Source organism: Rhinolophus hipposideros (assembly GCF_964194185.1).
Source record: "Rhinolophus hipposideros genome assembly, chromosome: 5".
Taxonomy (NCBI): domain Eukaryota; kingdom Metazoa; phylum Chordata; class Mammalia; order Chiroptera; family Rhinolophidae; genus Rhinolophus; species Rhinolophus hipposideros.
Window position 1 is genome coordinate 8,673,085 of NC_138051.1, and position 16,945 is coordinate 8,690,029.

At 39.4% G+C, this 16,945-nt stretch overlaps 1 protein-coding gene across 1 annotated transcript in view; it reads left to right on the forward strand.

Annotated features, from left to right (window-relative positions):
• The first annotated feature begins 459 nt into the window (after positions 1–459).
• MDGA2 (MAM domain containing glycosylphosphatidylinositol anchor 2) overlaps positions 460–16,945 on the forward strand; it is an 811,488-nt gene continuing 795,002 nt past the window's right edge. The window contains exon 1 of the mRNA XM_081048257.1: positions 460–861. Coding sequence (XP_080904383.1) covers positions 585–861 — 277 coding nt within the window. The 5' untranslated portion in view covers positions 460–584. The remainder of the gene's footprint in view (positions 862–16,945) is intronic.

A 16,945-nucleotide genomic window follows, 5' to 3' on the forward strand; every position in this document is an offset into this window, starting at 1 on the left:
CTGCGCCTCCCTTTCCTTCCTCCCACCCCGGTCCCCCTAGTCCCACTCCTCCTCCTTCCTCCTCCTCTTCCTCCTCTCCCCGCTCGGCGATGCGAGCCTGTATCGTGTAACAGGATTGGCGTTGCAATGGCAACTGATGGAATGGGGGAAGGCAAGGCAGCAGGGCTGGGGGCTCCGGACTGCGGGCGGGCGGGCCGCTGCCGCCGCTTGACGCTCCTCCGGGGACCTTCGCGAGTTACTTTGTAACAGCGAACACCGGCGACGAAGCTCCTGCTCTGCGCCCCGAGTCGCAGGCCACTTCCTGCTCCAGAGGCTGCCCGCGCCAGGCTCGCTCCGCTCGGCACCCCCGGCCCCTTGCCCGCGCCCGCCGCCCGCCCGGCGCGTCGCCGCGGCCGCTGCGGAGACTGGAGCCCGCTGCCCCGGAGAAGACTTCGCCTCTCGGCTCCCTTTCCCATCACGCCCCCCCGCTCCTCCCCGGCGTCTGCGATTTTCCCAGGCGCCCGGCGTGAGTGAGGCGTGCGTGTGTGTGTCAGGGTATTGTGTTGCGGGAGTGTGTCTGTGTGTGTGTGTGTGTGCGTGCGTGCATGAGTGTGGGGTGTGTGGGGCTCCTGCGCTCCGCTCACTGCCGCGGCCGGGGAAGGACGGACGGACGGCGCTTCCTTGGGCGAGCGGGTCCCGGGCACCTCGGCGCGGCCCGCGAGCGAGGGGAGCGCACTCGCTCGGCCACCGGCCTCCAGAAGGTCCCGCTGCGTCCCCCCTGGGCTGGATATGTTCGTGTTCACGTGAAGATGGATTTAGTGTACGGTCTCGTGTGGCTGCTAACAGTCCTCCTGGAGGGGATCTCTGGCCAAGGAGTGTACGGTAAGTGGAATCGCGACGCTATCGTGACCTTGTGATTCTTAGGCGAGATAGGCTGGTGAGCGTGAAGGCACGACTCGCGCAGTCCCGGGGCCCCTCCCGGCTTGGCATTTGATTCACACTCCATCACGTTAGTGGGAGCTGTAAGAAGACAGCGAGCGCGTTGCGGATTGGGCTGCGAGCCGCTCCCCCAGCACCTCGGCTCGGGCTCGGAGTTGGGTCGAGCCGACTGCGTTGCACTCCTGCGAACGAGTGGCTTTGCACTTGATTTATCCCTCCCTCCTGGGGACCCAAGCTCTACCAGTCTTTGATTTAATAATTTGGCTACCCGCGTGCCGCGGTGTCGGTGCTGCGGTTTCCCCCGAAGGGAGGCTTCGAATGTGACCCCACTGCTCTCCCCATCCCTCTCCGCCCCCGCCCCCCCCCACCTGTCCCTTTTTCTGTGTGAATGCCTAAATGACTTGATTTTCCGGCTCAGGAAGTGGGGTGACAGTTGAGTTGCATTCTGCACCGGCCGTTGCCATGAGCACTGACTTGGGGAGGGGAAAATAGCAGGCAAGATTCTCGGTGCCAGACACAATTAAGAAACATGTTTGTGTGAATGGATGAGCAAATGCATGAATGAACGGATGGCCACGTCCGCGCGTCTCGGCTCCGGGGCAGGACACCAGCTCACTGCAACTGGAACACAGTCCCAGTTCTCTGGAAAACCCAGATCTGGACAGGTTAGGACCGGGAGAAGGGCGAGCTTGTTAATTCGGAGGTTTTTAAGTCCTCAGGAGCAAATCCAGGTTCCCTTGCTTGTCAGCAGTTGGCACCCTTGGCTTTCGGGACGGAAAATATATAGTCACGCACACACACCCGGGTCTGGCCGAAGTGCATCTGCTCCCGGGACGAGAAGGCGGTGCCATAAAGGAAAAATAACTTTTGTGATCTCGAGGTATGGTGGGAGATTAGAACAGCCCTTCAGGGGACAGAACTCACCCACAGCTCCCCTAGGGCCAATATCCTGAGAATGTGCGCTGTAAATCCAGCCCACTGCCTACTGTCTCACTCGGGAGTTTGGACCCTAGCACTGCAGTGCTTAGTCAGTGGCAACCCCCGGGGCAAATGGCATGAGTGTGGAAATGCTGGACCTTTCCCTGCAGACCCTAGACCTGACTGCGGACTGCGGAGTGGGCGCGGGTACAAGGGGACCTTGAATCCTCAAACTCTGAGATCACCGAGTGCACAGTGGGTGGGTGTTTGAGAAAGAACGCAGGAGATGCGACCCAGTCTTTAATCTCTCCCCTGGGTTCTGTCCAGGGCCAAGCAGTGCTGCAGGGTGGCCAGGAGGGCGCCCCCCCACCCCCAAGTAGGGGCTCTGGCCTCGTGCCAGCAGGCCCTTCTGCCACTCCCCTTCTTGTATCTTCCTAGTTGCCTCCTTGGCTCTGGCTGAGAAACCTTCACTTTATACCACCTTTGAGCATCTTTATTTCCCCTCTCCTGCTCCCTAGTTCCCAGGTGGAACAGAGCTTGCTAAATGGTGGTGGTGGTTGTGGTGTGTGTGTATGAGCGAGATGCTGAGACTCGAAGCAGGTCCTACCTCTTGGCAATTGGCAGGCACTGGGGCCTTGAGGAGAGCAGTGATTTATTTAGTGCTCTTTGACTTCTGCCAGACTCTGGTATCCCCAGCAGCTGAGAGTGGCCAGGCTTTCAGAGATGGAGGAATGCTGGAGTTAGAGCCTTCTCGAGGAGCTGTTCCTTAGCATGGGAGAGTCTGAATTCCTTTTAGCCCTTGCCCAAGTCTTTCTCTCTCATTTGTTCAGATCATTCCATCAAAAGTAGTTTATTTTATTATTTTTTAATTGTGTGTATGTATATGTGTGGGGGTGAGGATAATGAGAAGTGAGAAAGATTGGTGGTGGTGGGGATGGCTGGAACTGTCTGGATTAGAAAGACTTGGTTCCATTTTCCTGTTACTTTTTGTAATTCAGATTATGACTCCTGGCAAGTGTCAAATTGGGGAGTGGAAAAGGGTAAGATCTAGGAGTGGAGACAAGTAGAAAACAATTGCATTAGAATAATCCTGTGCCCATGTTGCTTAATAATGAAGGAGGAGGCAGTTCTGCTCCTGAACTTTATTGTGATGAAGGTGGTGGTGTTTTTTGTTTTTTTTTTTTTTGGTTTGTTTGTTTTATTTTAATATTGATATGGTTATTAGTCACTTAGCTGAGAATAGAATCAGCTTTGTGTGCAAATCAGCATCTTTGGTTGTTATAAATGTCAAAACTATTAAGTGGGTGGAAAAATATATTTATATATGACTTTTCAAATCTGTCTTGCATATCCCAGATGTTAGGTTCTCAAACTGGGGAACCCTCACCTTTAACATCAGTTTCACCTGGAAACTTATTAGAAATGCAAATGATCGACGTCCCAGACTTTCTAAATCAGAAATTCAGAGTGTGGGTCCCAGCAATCTGTGTTCATTACCTCAGGTCATGATTCTGCTGAATGCTCAAGTGTGAGAATCACGAATATAGACTTCAAATTTCCTTGCTTTGACTTTGTAAATCTTGACCTTTCTTAACCTAAAGGAGTTTTATTTTTATTTGTGGAAGCATTTATGGAGAAGAGAACAGTTTATTTTTATTTAGTTATAAAACATCGATCAGTTGTAAAGGACATAGACATAAGAGATAGTGTAAGGTTATAAAGTGTGTTTTAAACATTTTATCTGAAGAGAAATGGAAGTGATATATTAAAAAAAGCAAAACAAAACAAAACACAAAAAAAACACGGCAATTGTAAACAGACTTCAAAGACCTTGATGGGAACTTTGCTAGAGTAAAAACTTCTATCCTTGTATCCCTTTATTTGCCTGTATTTCCAGATGTAAAACCATTTACACTATACACTAAAAATAGTATTATTACTTAATACTGTTTTCTAGTAGCTACGTTCAAGAGGATATAAAACCTGTGTTATAGGTAACTCAGGCAAGTCACTTCATTGTAGCCTAATATTATTTACATGATTGGAAATGTATCATTGTAACGTTTCTTTTTTGAAATAGCTAGTCAGTCCCTTCACTCTTCCACTTTTTGGCTGGAAAACTGAGCATGAAATTCAAAAATATATTTTTAGTAATTGAGAATATTTTAATGTATGGGTTATGTTGTCTTGAGTTACTGTAATCTTCCCATTGTGCTCAGTCAGCTTGGCATGCACGTGAAGTACTAAAGTGTGAAAGTTTCAGCTATAGACCTAGAAAATCACTGACATTTATCTGGGAATATTGCTTAGCAAACTAACTGCATAATGACTGAGATTTGTATATGTGTGTGGGGCAGCTGAGTGAGGGAGATTATCCTTTAATTTATATCTGCCTGTCTACTCTCCACCAATAATTCTGTCATTAAAAAAACATTTTTTACAAATGACATTTTTCCTGTATATTCCTTACATATTATGTATCAGAGATGGCATTGCAGTAATATAAATTATTGGAAAATACTTCTGAAAGAAAGACTGCAAAAAAAATTTCTCCATAAGAGAGCAACATCAAAAGCTAACGTATGTGGACTTCCTAAGACAACTATATTAACTATTTTGATGGATAACACCCATTTGGAGATATCTATGTTTATATGGTGTTATAAATCCATTTTTCTGAAGTTACAGATTTTCCTTTCTTGAATTTTAAAAAGTTATTTGTATTCAATTTTTTTCCTCAAAACATTCTCGTAATTTTAAAATTTTGTTTTACTTTTATTTTTACTCAGTTAACATCAATGAAAATCAAAAGTTATTAAATGAACAATCAACTGGTATCCATCTTGGGCATTATTAATTTTGTTGCACTCTCACTGCATTTGGTTCATGGTAACTGATTAAACACAGCATCGAGTTGCAAGGTAAACCTCAGATGTGTGTATACGTACGGAAATACCTAGAGCTGAGGTATCCAAAGCATTTTCCTAGTTTGGGGAGTTTTCTCTGAAAGGCATTCTTTGGAAGTAAATTGTTTGAGCTGTGTAACTGTTTTCTAGAGATTTGTTGATAATGGCATAATACTGAGACTTGTATTTCCTATAAACTTCTCCTGTAAACTTCTCTTTTTGGCAAGTTGTCTTGCCAAAAAAGGAAAAACTACTTCACCTATACACAGTGTATTTTTTTATCTGGCCTATCATATCCTTAATTTCCAAGAAGACTAATAAAAGATTGTAACTGCATTAGCACAGAACAAATCTCCACTACAAATGAAAATCAAAATAAAAGTTTATGTCTGAAGAATTTTTAATGGGAGCCAAATCAACCAATGACTTCGTGTCCTGAAATAGTTAATGTACTGTCCCTAAATAGCTTGCAGGATATGCTAGAAGCAGTAAATAGAATAAGTTTATCAAACACATGTGTATGACAAATTAGCAAGCTATATTCACTTAGTTCAAATAATATCAATTAATCTCGTACAATTAAAAATGACACCCCAGGAAGTAGCTGGATAGAAAAGACTTAGAGGAATTGAGAACCAGGTGATAAGATGGACAGGAAGCATCTGGAAGCTATTTCAGACTGTCCATGACTTGAATTAAATCTGGATGGACAGATTGACCCAGCAGTATAAGGATGCTGTGGAAGGTCAGTTGACCATTACATCCTGTCCTAGGATGTTCCCATACTCACATCCCAAGTGCCCTGAGCTGCAATTTTTGCCCAGTTCGAGTTTGGAGTGAACCTGTGATCAGATAACTGCTTTTGACTGAACACCTATTTAGGGTGTCAGCCTGTGGAAGGAGAGGAAGAGATGAGTGTAATAAATGTTGATGAAAAAAATCAATTTAAAGTTCTATCACATACAGTCAGCTCTGACCTTCTCTCTTCCTACCCCTCACCCAACTGTCCCTGTGTGTGCGCGCGCGCGCGCACACACACACACACACACACACACACACACACAGACTCTTTTATCATCACCATCTTGGCCACAATAATGACGGGGGGGAGGGAAGGAGAAGGAACACACTAGAATGGGGCTAATCAATTTATTTAGCAATATCTAATCAATTTATTTAGCAATATGTAATAGCAAAAGACAAAGGCAATTAATAGAATATGTTAATGTCAGAAGTAAAGGTAGTTAAGATTAAACTATATACATTGATAACAATGTCATGTCAAAGGAGTACACATACATATAAGTTTAAGAGATCCCAATATATGTTTACTATTGATCAAAAATCACTTGGCTAAATACACAAATAACATCAGTAAGGAGTATCCAAAAGCAGTAATAAGATCTATAGGATAGTAAGTATTACAGTAGATTCCAAAAGCTCGCCAATCCGGGGGAGAACAACACTGGAAAAGTCATAAATCAAAACCTTGCCACGTCTGTAGCTGAGAGAAACTCAGGCATCTCCCACACAGCTGCGTGCTAGTTCCCAAGAATGTTGCTGTTGTCTTTGTTGTTGTTAGAAGTCGAGGCATCTTCTGACACTATAAGCTGCAACCTGCTTACAAGTTTTCAAGATGTTAACAATCTGAAAAATGTTGCTGCTTTTGTCATTGTTGTTGTTGTTAGAAGTGAAGATGTCTTCCGATGTTGTAAGCTGCAAGCTGGTTCTGAACCAGAGGCCTGGTTCGGACCTCTCCAGGTTCGCGGCTGAAAGTCAGGACATCCCCTGGTGTTGTAAGCTGCATTTTGCTGGAAGTCTTCAAAATGTTGGAATGATGAAAAATCACCAGTGACAAATGACCAAATGACGAAATAATAATTACACTGTCAACTGAGGTCTGTCTTATATATTTTCTCAGATGTATTTTCTTGGCTCAACCTTAGAGCCAAGTTTCTTGTTCCTGCCTCCCACTCCGGGAATGGCCAGTTCCGGGAGGATCCGACAATTACTGATATGAATGTTGCCCATCATGCCCAAGGGACAATTCATTCGGTTAAGCAGTATCTACTATTCTTGCCTGGGACCATCAGCCCAAGGTCTTCCAAAGTCTGGCAATGTGCCTGTCACTTCGTCCTGATATAACTTAGCTCCTTCTTCACTTCATCTGCTGATGTGGGCGAAACAGACAGAACAAAGAGTGAATTCTCTCAACCCCTGATCAAGAATTTTTTTAACCCTAAGCTAACCATCACCTCATTGCACAGACAGAACAGCAAACATCATCTCATATCTCCTCTACTCGAGAGAATGAGACCAAACAGAAAACCTCATCTCATGTCTCCCCTGCTCGGGAGAATGAGACCCAGAAAGCAACATCATCTCATATCTCCCCTGCGTGGGAGAATGAGATCAAAGGGGGGGTTTACTCAACCCCTGGTCACAGCACGTGTAGGAAGATAAAAACTAATTAACAGAAGCTCACATCAACCAATGAAGGTAAATTTTCCTCAACATCTACCCTACAGTCAACATCACAAGGAAAAGTGGGCCGTTCTTTGTATCTTGGGAGTATTTTTCTCTGTTCAAGGTTGTCTTTGCTAGTCATGTTATGGAGAATTCACGGGCCAAATGGGCAGATTATTTTATGCAGTGTTACTTGCTTATGTCCTTGGGGAAGCCCCTAAATGGGTTGTTATGTATTTTAGATTGAGCAGGTTGTACATCGAATCTAAGAAATCATTTTCTAGAGAATAAGTCAGAATGCCAACCTTCAGATAATTAGGATTCAGAGGTAAAAATTTAGAGATGAAGCACTTCTGGTGAATAAATGTCACAAAAGAAATCCAAGGAAGGCATTTTTCTTGATCTTGGTTTCTTGTATTAATTTAAGTGCCTCTGGTTCTGACGCTTTTTTATTGATATTGTAAAATGATTTTAGTTTGTGTTTTACAAGGCGGATCACCTTAAGCCTTTTTGAGAAGCAGGGTACAAGCAACATTTTCTGAAAAAGTAAAACTTACTATTTTAATGTGCTTGGGGTAGGGCTAATGGGATGTAACTAATAGCATGAGTGTTATGGGTTCATTGTATGTCTTATTAAGACAGTGTTAGGAGCTGTGTTGGTCTCGGGTTGCTTTTCAACTACGAGGTGATTCATCTCATGCTCTCTGGCCTGGTCCTCATGCTTGGGGAAGGTGTTGAAGGAATTGGGCTGAGGGCCTACTACCCACAAAGACAAATAGATGTACCTGCCTAGTCCTGGAACTGAGCTCTACAGCTGGTGACCTTCAGCAGCTGCAAACAAAAGGAATGTGCCATCAGCTCTGACTGGAACTGGGGTAGGTCTTACTCTCCTTTTGGGCTATTTTGGAAGGACAACTGAAGTATTATAGTGAATGCAATTCAAGTATGAATAAGTGAACACTTTTAGCTTCGTTGGAATTGCCATTAACTGAAGAGTCCCACAAAATGAAATTTCATTTCTTTGCTTCAGTGACTGTCAATGTAAATATATTACTTAGAGCAGACTGAATAAATGATTGCATTCATAGAAGACTGTATCCTATTTTTATTTTCAAATCCAATTAATAAACTTTTGTAAAATCATAAACTTGCGAGAAGAGACTTTAAAATGACATTAAATCATCCTATTAATTTAAGACACAATAGTTTTTACATTATGTCAGTCAGATGGTGGTCCTATGTTGTTTGTGAGATTTCTTTCCAGAAGGAAATTTCACAGCTTTTTTTTCCCAGAGCCCAGGCACATTCATTGGAGATATATATAGAGAGATATATATGGAGATATATATGGAGATATATATATATATATATATATATATATATATATATATATATATGTTTGTCTACTTATTAAAATCCTTCGTACTCCATTATTGAGGCATGTGCTTAGGTACTTTCCATTTTTATACCAATATAATTTCATTTTCTTTCTTAACTATACCACCTTGCATTGATCACAGTTAAGCCTTTTTGGATTGTTTTCTTACTACTTTCCCAAGATACTATGACATTTCTAATCTTGGTTTTAAAAATGTTCTATTTCATTTCCTGTTGATGTCATTGATTGAATTTGGTAAGAAAGGTGATTTCCATTTTATAGTCCAAATCATACATTTCCCAGGAGTTTACAATCACAGAAGAAGATTTTAAATATGAGGAACATTTTTTTTTGTTGGCTATTACACATGTACTATAAATTATTAGCGGCGTATTTTGATAGGAGCAAAGCTATTAGACTTTATGATGTAACTTATTCTTTTTGGTTTTAGTGTGCTACCTCTACAACTTTGCATGAAAAATAGGAGACATCAGTTTCTTGTTGTCCCCAGTCAAAACCATTCTAAGGACTGTTCTGTGGTTGACAGATGGGGTCAAGTACCATATGTTACCATATCTGCAAGCAGCATATTTCTTTTCTTATTTTGTTATAATGAGAGTGGGAGGGATGAAAATAATTGAGTGATTCTGTGGAAAGGGAAACATGTCTGTCTGAAAGACGAAGGGTTGATTCCTAGCCGGGCCTCCCAGAGTCCAGAAGGACTGTGCAAAAGGCTGGAGAGATCTCAGAGAGGGAGGGGAGTTAGAAATCATATGCTAGCCTGAAAAGGCTTTAAGAGAAATACATCTGCCCTTTAAGTAATGGCAAAACTGCAAAATATTTTTTTTTCTGAAGTAATTAGAACTTTGCTCATGTGCATCAAACAGAGGAAGAAAAAAAAAGTGTTGTTTGACTGAAGGACATATTCAGGGAGATTTTTTTGGTCTCCTGAAAGGGAAAGATGAGGGAGTATAGGAACTCTTAAATGGAGACTGTGGTCCCGGTAGACCAGATTATCCTTCCTGTTAATTAATTGCATGGCTCCGGTACATAAGGAGAGATAGGCGCAGATTAAGGATCGGGGCATTATCTCTGTTTTCTGAGTGGAACTGTGAAGTGGGTCCATGCCTTGCCTCAGACAGGAGTGTTTTGAGGAGGACAGAAAAGTCTGAGGAAGGTGCTTATCAAAAAACTTAACCAATGGGAATACTACACAGATTCTGGGCAGAATTAGGGTAAGTTCTGCTAACTTCAGTCTACAAAGTAATATATAACTGCTATGGATAACACATATTGCTATGTGGTAAGGGCTGTGAACTCAGAGTTTTATAAGTTAACTGAGAATATAAAGCCTAATGGAAAAACAAACAAAATAAGGCTCTGACATGTATACAAATGTGCCTAGACAAAAGAGAGCAAGTATAGAGAGTGTCATGGTTGGAGGAAACTTGAAAAAACTGGTACATTATGGGTTGAGCCTTGAAAGAGGTTGGCATCAAAAAAATGAAGGAGGAGGAAAGGGAATTGCTACCGAATGGATCCCAGCTGTAGAAATGGTGGTGCAGAAAGAAAAAATAACTTGGGATATGTGTTCATCAAAGTCTAAGCAATTTATGCAAAACTCACCCCAACTAGAAAGATGTATCTGTCATTTAACCTATGCACCCTCCCCCCTTCTTCCCCCCCCCCCGCCCCAGCAAAGTCTGTAAGTCTCCGAAATAAATATTCTGGAACTTGCTCAGATATTTATGACCACCAAAATTCTGGGTTCGTTTTGTGTTCAATTTAAAGCCAACTGACCTGCTCATCAGAATATAAAACAGTTGTCTCTCAAGTTCCTGTGCGATACTTGAACCCTCCCTAGTTCTAGGCAAACTTGGGAAGCTCTGAACCTATGTACATAGCAGCTGCTTTTGGAATTAAAGTCAAAGACTTTCAAAGCTTTTTTTAGAATGCCTACTACTTAGAGGCTGTGGACTATGGGTCCAGAATGCCTTAAAGTGTCATGTTGTTCTTTACAAATGTACAATCACTGAAATGAATGCATTGCCCTTATGAAAAGAGAGGTATGTGCTTTCATTATTGGTTTTTATTCTTGTGCAAGGGCAGCAAGATGTGGTGGAAAACTGTTGGGAAAACTTGGGCTTTCTTCTTGTTTACCTGCTGCTTTACTGTATTACCACAAGCAAAAATCTTAATCTTTCTATCCCTCAGTATCCACATCTAATAAACTCTTAGGGAAGTGGGCTGTTACATAGAGGAAATGGAATTATCAAGAGTGAAAAAGTATGCCTTTATTTTTATACCTGTAGTGAAGGTAGAGTGCATGGAGAGTTTCCTCTGTCTTCTTAAAAGATGTTCTAACATTTTTTTTAAAGGCATTTTTTAGCGTTGCAGATGCTCTAGCAATTGGACTTCATAATAGGATTGCCATGTGGTCTTAGAACAGCGTACGGGGCTAGGAATATTTTTGAAAAAATATTCCAGTGTGTCAGTCTAGCAGAAAATAACTCCAGTGGTGTATTTTTAAACAATATATGTAATATTCATATGTGCATGAAAATGCTATTTGATACTGCATCTTGTATGCACATGACATGTAGCTGTTAATTATTCCTCAGGCTAGACTCCTTCTCTCAATCCACCCAACCCTGGAGGTTTTCCTTCTGCTTCTTAATGGTGAGAATGGTGGTACAGAGCTGCAGTCCCCCTCATTTAAAAGCGCCAAAGAATATTAGTGTGACCTAATATGTGTATATTCAAATATATGCATAAATCTTATTTTTGTATCAAGAAGCAAGAATAGTCTCAATACTCTACCATTTTGAGGCTGATTGAAACATAGCAGTATATAAAAATAATCTATCCAAATAGAAATATGTGTATACAGAAGGTGTCAAAAATGTATACACATTTTAAGAAAGGAAAAAACTGTATTAAAATCATAATGCTCAATATATACCGATAACAAAAGATGAACACAAGTCATGTTTGACTTCTGCATTAACAAGAGGTGCTCCAAGTGGTTACCTTCAGTGTAATTTTAATATATTTGTTTTCCTTTCTTACAATGTGTATACATTTTTTTGGCACCCTCTGTGTGTGTGTGTGTGTGTGTGTGTGTATGCGTGTGTGTGTATGTATGTGTATAAGAATACTTATAATTGATAATTTAAAAATAAAAACAAAATGAGAGTAAATCATTAAATGGGGCTATCACAAATTTATTTTATAAGATCTAATTTTCATTAAAAATTGATTAAAATTACTGTGACCAAAGTGATTCAAATTTCTTACCTACTCACCTAAGCATTTAAACAAAATCTTTAAATCAGAATTAACTGAAAAGACTGGGACTTTATTCAACATTAAATTGTAACTACCTACACAAGAAAGCATTTTTCTATATGAAGCATTTGAGTTATCCTTAGCAAACACTTGCTTTCTATTTTTTTGAGGTTGAAACGTAGTTCATGTCAATTATTCCTATTCATATAACAAACTAGATGGGAGAAATTAATTAGGTTAGTCTTCTGAGTGTCAGAATATGTGAGCTAGACATTGGTTGGCAACATTGGTCAGGCATCTCTGTAACCAAACCAGAAGGTCATCTTTTTCAGGACTTTAAACAGACAACAAAATTATTAGTTGAGAATAATTTTTCTCATTATGTGGAATGAACAATATTGACTTTGCCAAACAAGCCATCTTAAGCATATACACAGAGTAGACTGATATGCACAGATTTAACTGGCGTGTAGTTTTGGAGTTATCAGTCTTACCTCTATATCTCAGAATTGGTGAAGTAGTTATCAAAATTCTGATTTAAAAAAAAAATATGCTGATTCAGAACTTGTGTCTTGTTTTCCATGGTTTATTCTATACCATTATTGTGATTCTCCCCTCCTTTCATTCACTTATATTTTTCATTTGGTTCATGTTTTCAAACTGGACCACATGTACCTTCTCCTTGATCACAGCTGCTAGATTGATTTTGAAGTTGTCTTAATTCACAATTAATCAAAGTTCAGTCTTTGGCTATTTTGTCCTTTGTCGTGTATAGATTCATCGAAGTATGATTGCCTAAGGAGGCACAACTCTCTTCCATTATGACCCTTCCCTGCGATAATGTAAGAGACATAATGACATCATCACTGTGAAGACTGGGATTTAGAAATTTCCCATTCATTTACTTAAGACAAGAATAACTCGCAGTAGGCTGCAGCCTGAAATAATCTGCCTTTTTACTCAGAGGCTACTTATTCTCTGATGATTTCCTGTGCCTCACCATTGAACATCCCTCCGACTGCTGCGGCTGAGGTTGAAAGGGGCCTTCTTCCTGCTCACTGTGATTTTACTGTTGAACTCTATTATATGATTTTGGGTAATATCTCAAAAAACATTTTTGTTCTTTTTTTGTGGTCATCATTGAAAACTTGCTTGTTAAACCTTAATTCTCTAAGTTTACTTATGTAAAAACCTTTATGCTTAACCACTTATCTAGTTTCAGAATGTGTATATATATATATATATATATATATATATATGTGTGTGTGTATGTATATATATATGTATATACGTATATACGTATATATACACACATATACCATGTTTCCTTGAAAATAAGATCTAGATGGACAATCAGCTCTAATGTGTCTTTTGGAGCAAAAATTAATATAAGACCCGGTATAATATAATATAATAAATATAATATAATATAATATAATATAATATAATATAATATAATATAATATAATATAATATAATACTGGGTCTCATATTAATTTTTGCTCCAAAAGACGCATTAAATCTTGTCCAGGTAGGTCTTACTTTCAGGGAAACTATATATATATATATATATATATATATATATATATATATATATATATATATATATCTCAACTGCTTATTTGTATATAGAGTATATATTCATATATATTAACTGTCTACTTAAGTATGTGTGTGTTAGTGTGTGGAGTGGGTTCATGGAGTGGGTTTCCTGGGTAGTCGTTGAACTTTAGGTTAAGCTTAAGGAATTGGATGCCTTTCCCACTTCTCTTGAAAAGCTGACTCTGATTTAGTGTTGACAGTAGGGCTTGCAATCTCTCACCTAACATTTATTTTGTTTTTAAAATCTTTTATGATACTTTCATGTTCGTATTGTTCACCAGTTCACATTACCTTTACAAACTCATGTTACTTCTCTTTCCTTTTATTTATTTTCAGTTGACAGGAGAGAGATGTTTCTTAGCTGTATAACAGCAATACAGGTGCAGTTTATTTTAGCTGCATGACGGTGCTGTGTACACTTGAAGCCCAGCATTGCAGGTATGCTCTGAAGACCATCCCTCCCACTCTGGTGGTCAGGTCTTACAGTGGTGTTTTCTTCTTTTTAAAAGTGAGTTTGGAGTGCATCAAAATATCTTTATTCAACGGTGGATAATCAAATACATCCACAAACCAAACTGTAGTTACTTGGATCCTCTGCCTTTTTCCCTATTATTGAAAAATAATCAAACATAGGATATGATAAGTTTTTCATAAAGTAACTTCCATTTATCAAGTGCTTTCTTCATGCCACATCTTGTACTATGAGTTTTATATACATTATGTCATAGTCTAATATTTGAATGAGATAGACGAGAAATCTGAAACTCAGAAAGTTTAAATAACTACTACATAGTCACTTGTGGCTAAATTTGAAATCAAATGTGAATGTATGTACAAGTAAATGTTTGTTATATGTTTTATTAATTATATTCATATATGTAAATGTTTATACTTACTATGATTAAAATATACAAGTTATCTGGCTTGTGTTGTGCCATTCATGAAATCTCAAACAGTATATATTAGGAATGCAAATTAGATGATAAATTTTAGATCTTTGCCCGAGAAATGTGTATATATATGCATATACACATAAATGTGCATATACACATAAGGTCAGCACTTTATGTCATGCAGTTTTCTTTCTTGAAAAGGAAAGCTATGATTTCTAATTTGAGGTTTTTGAAATTGAAATGCCCATACCAAGGTACCAAGGGCTCTTTCTGGTATAATTTATTTTTGGACTGATAGGATATTTTAAGCTTATTCATAATTAGTGACCTGTAAAATTGAAGCAACAGCTCTTCTAGATATTCTACAGAAGTAGTTATATTTCTCCATGTAACATAGTAGGCATGTGCTAATAAAAAATAACCACTGTTAAGTGTACTACTCGGCTTTCTCCCAGACTGATTAATAATCACTGGCCTTGGTTAAGATTGATAGTTAAATGTCATATTTGGCCTGATTTTTGCTTTGAGTTTCCTCCGGGTATTGCTTGGGCATTTTTTGCAGAGTTAATTGAGGAGACTATTTCAGTGGGTTTCTTTTCTTGAAAATCTTGTTGTGCTCAAGAGGACAGTTGATTGCAAGCTCTGCTCTTAGCTGCCAATGAGTTCGTCAAACCTCAAAGCTTATAAATTAGTGCAATTTAGTGATTTGTTTTAGACTCTTAGCTACAGCATTTGCTACTATAAAGGTCATTTTTTACTATGATTTTTGAATGCAGTTATTGTGTCATATAGTATAACCCTGTACCATTCTGACTATTGTGAGATTGATACAGAAACTGCTTCGATAGGAAACCATTTCAAGAGAGAACAGGAAAGGTATTATATTCAGCTGTAGTGCCATGCATTTCTAAGCAGCTGATGTTTTCTTTAACTGATAACCACCCCTCAAATTTTCAGAGGCAATTGAGCCTTTGGAGCTTTAACTCTTACTTCCTTCTGGCTGCAAGAACAGTGCCCTGAAATTCCTTATACGTCACATTTCAGAATTGGGAATGCATTAATTTTGTAGTACAACTGTGTTGGTATTGTTATATTTTTCAAGTCAGACTTTTAAGAAAATGGAGAAACATTGATTTTGTGAATTTTTCTCTAAACAGTGACTTCTTCATACCTGAGCCAAATACTTGAAACTAGTGGGATATGACTTTCTTCACTCTGAAGATTGTGATAATATTGTCGAATAGAATGGGTCATCATGTATTTTGTAATCTAAGAATCTCAAACTGCAAGACTTTTAAAGGAATAGAGTAAAAGATGAGTCAAATCAAAGTTCAAAACAGTTTAATCATAGATTTTATGTTTTTATTACCTCACACACTTGACAATATATTTTGGAGTACTTCCAGGATATAGTACACCCTGTTTTTACGTCTGTTTCCAATTTTAATTTTTGTCTTTTATACCTTAGATGCATACTCTTATTTTGGATGAAGGTGGATCATATCTTAATAATTGAGGTATAAAATAATATACCTTTGATTTAAGTACATTTATATGTTATGGTGTATTGTTTCACTGAATATTGTTTAATGTTAATAATAATTCAATGGAATGTCTAAAAAACTGGAATAGAGATTCTTATAAACAATAAAGGATGAAATATATGAACCTGAAAATACAATTCAAATATCTTTATTTGCGATAAAAGTTGAAATCTCCATATTTTTAAAGATTATTCTAAAATTGCTCAAGAATATTTTTGATGGCTTAACTATTGACTGCTTCTCATTCATCATACGAGCTGTCATCCTACTGACAGTATGACATTGCAGAGCTTTTCTCATTATTAATGGAAGACTCAGCATTTCTACAGATGGGAAGTTACTGATAAAGCAAATAAATAAACACAGTAAAACAAACTTTCTGCATACGATTGTTCTCTGCTCTGGGGGATTAGATTTGAAGTTGCTTAGGGAGGAGCAAGTGAGTAAGCCTGGTATAATATTGGCCTAGATTTATTGTTATTACAAGGAGATAGGTGGGTCCAGGTCATGGGAACTAGTAGGCTGGATCCAGGCAGGATGAGGGGTCCGCATGTAGCGGTTGGCTTCCCCAGGACACTGAGACTGAGAGGAAGATTTGCATGCAGGTGGTTTATGAGAGACTGCTCTTGGGAACAACACCTGGAAGGGATGGAGGGAGCCTGGACAGAGCAGAGGGACGAGTTGAACTGGGATTCAGTTGCAACAGAGTTCTAAACTGTGAAGCTGGGATGGACCTTCAAGTATATGCCAGGGAGAGGTTTAATTTTCCCTATTTTCTGGAGAGCCCAGAGATAATGAAGCAGTATGTACACCCTGCCTTCCCCCGCCCCAAATAACCAGTGGTCTTAGGAAACATTTAAAATTCCTCATTGTCATATATCTGACCAATCATATATTTGGTTTTCAGGGGGGTGGTTATGGACTAAATTGTGTCCTCCAAAGTCCTATGTTGAAGCCGTAACCCCTGATGTAACTGTATTAGGAGGTAAGGCTTTTAAGGAGGTAAAGTTACATGAGGTTGTAAGGGTGGGA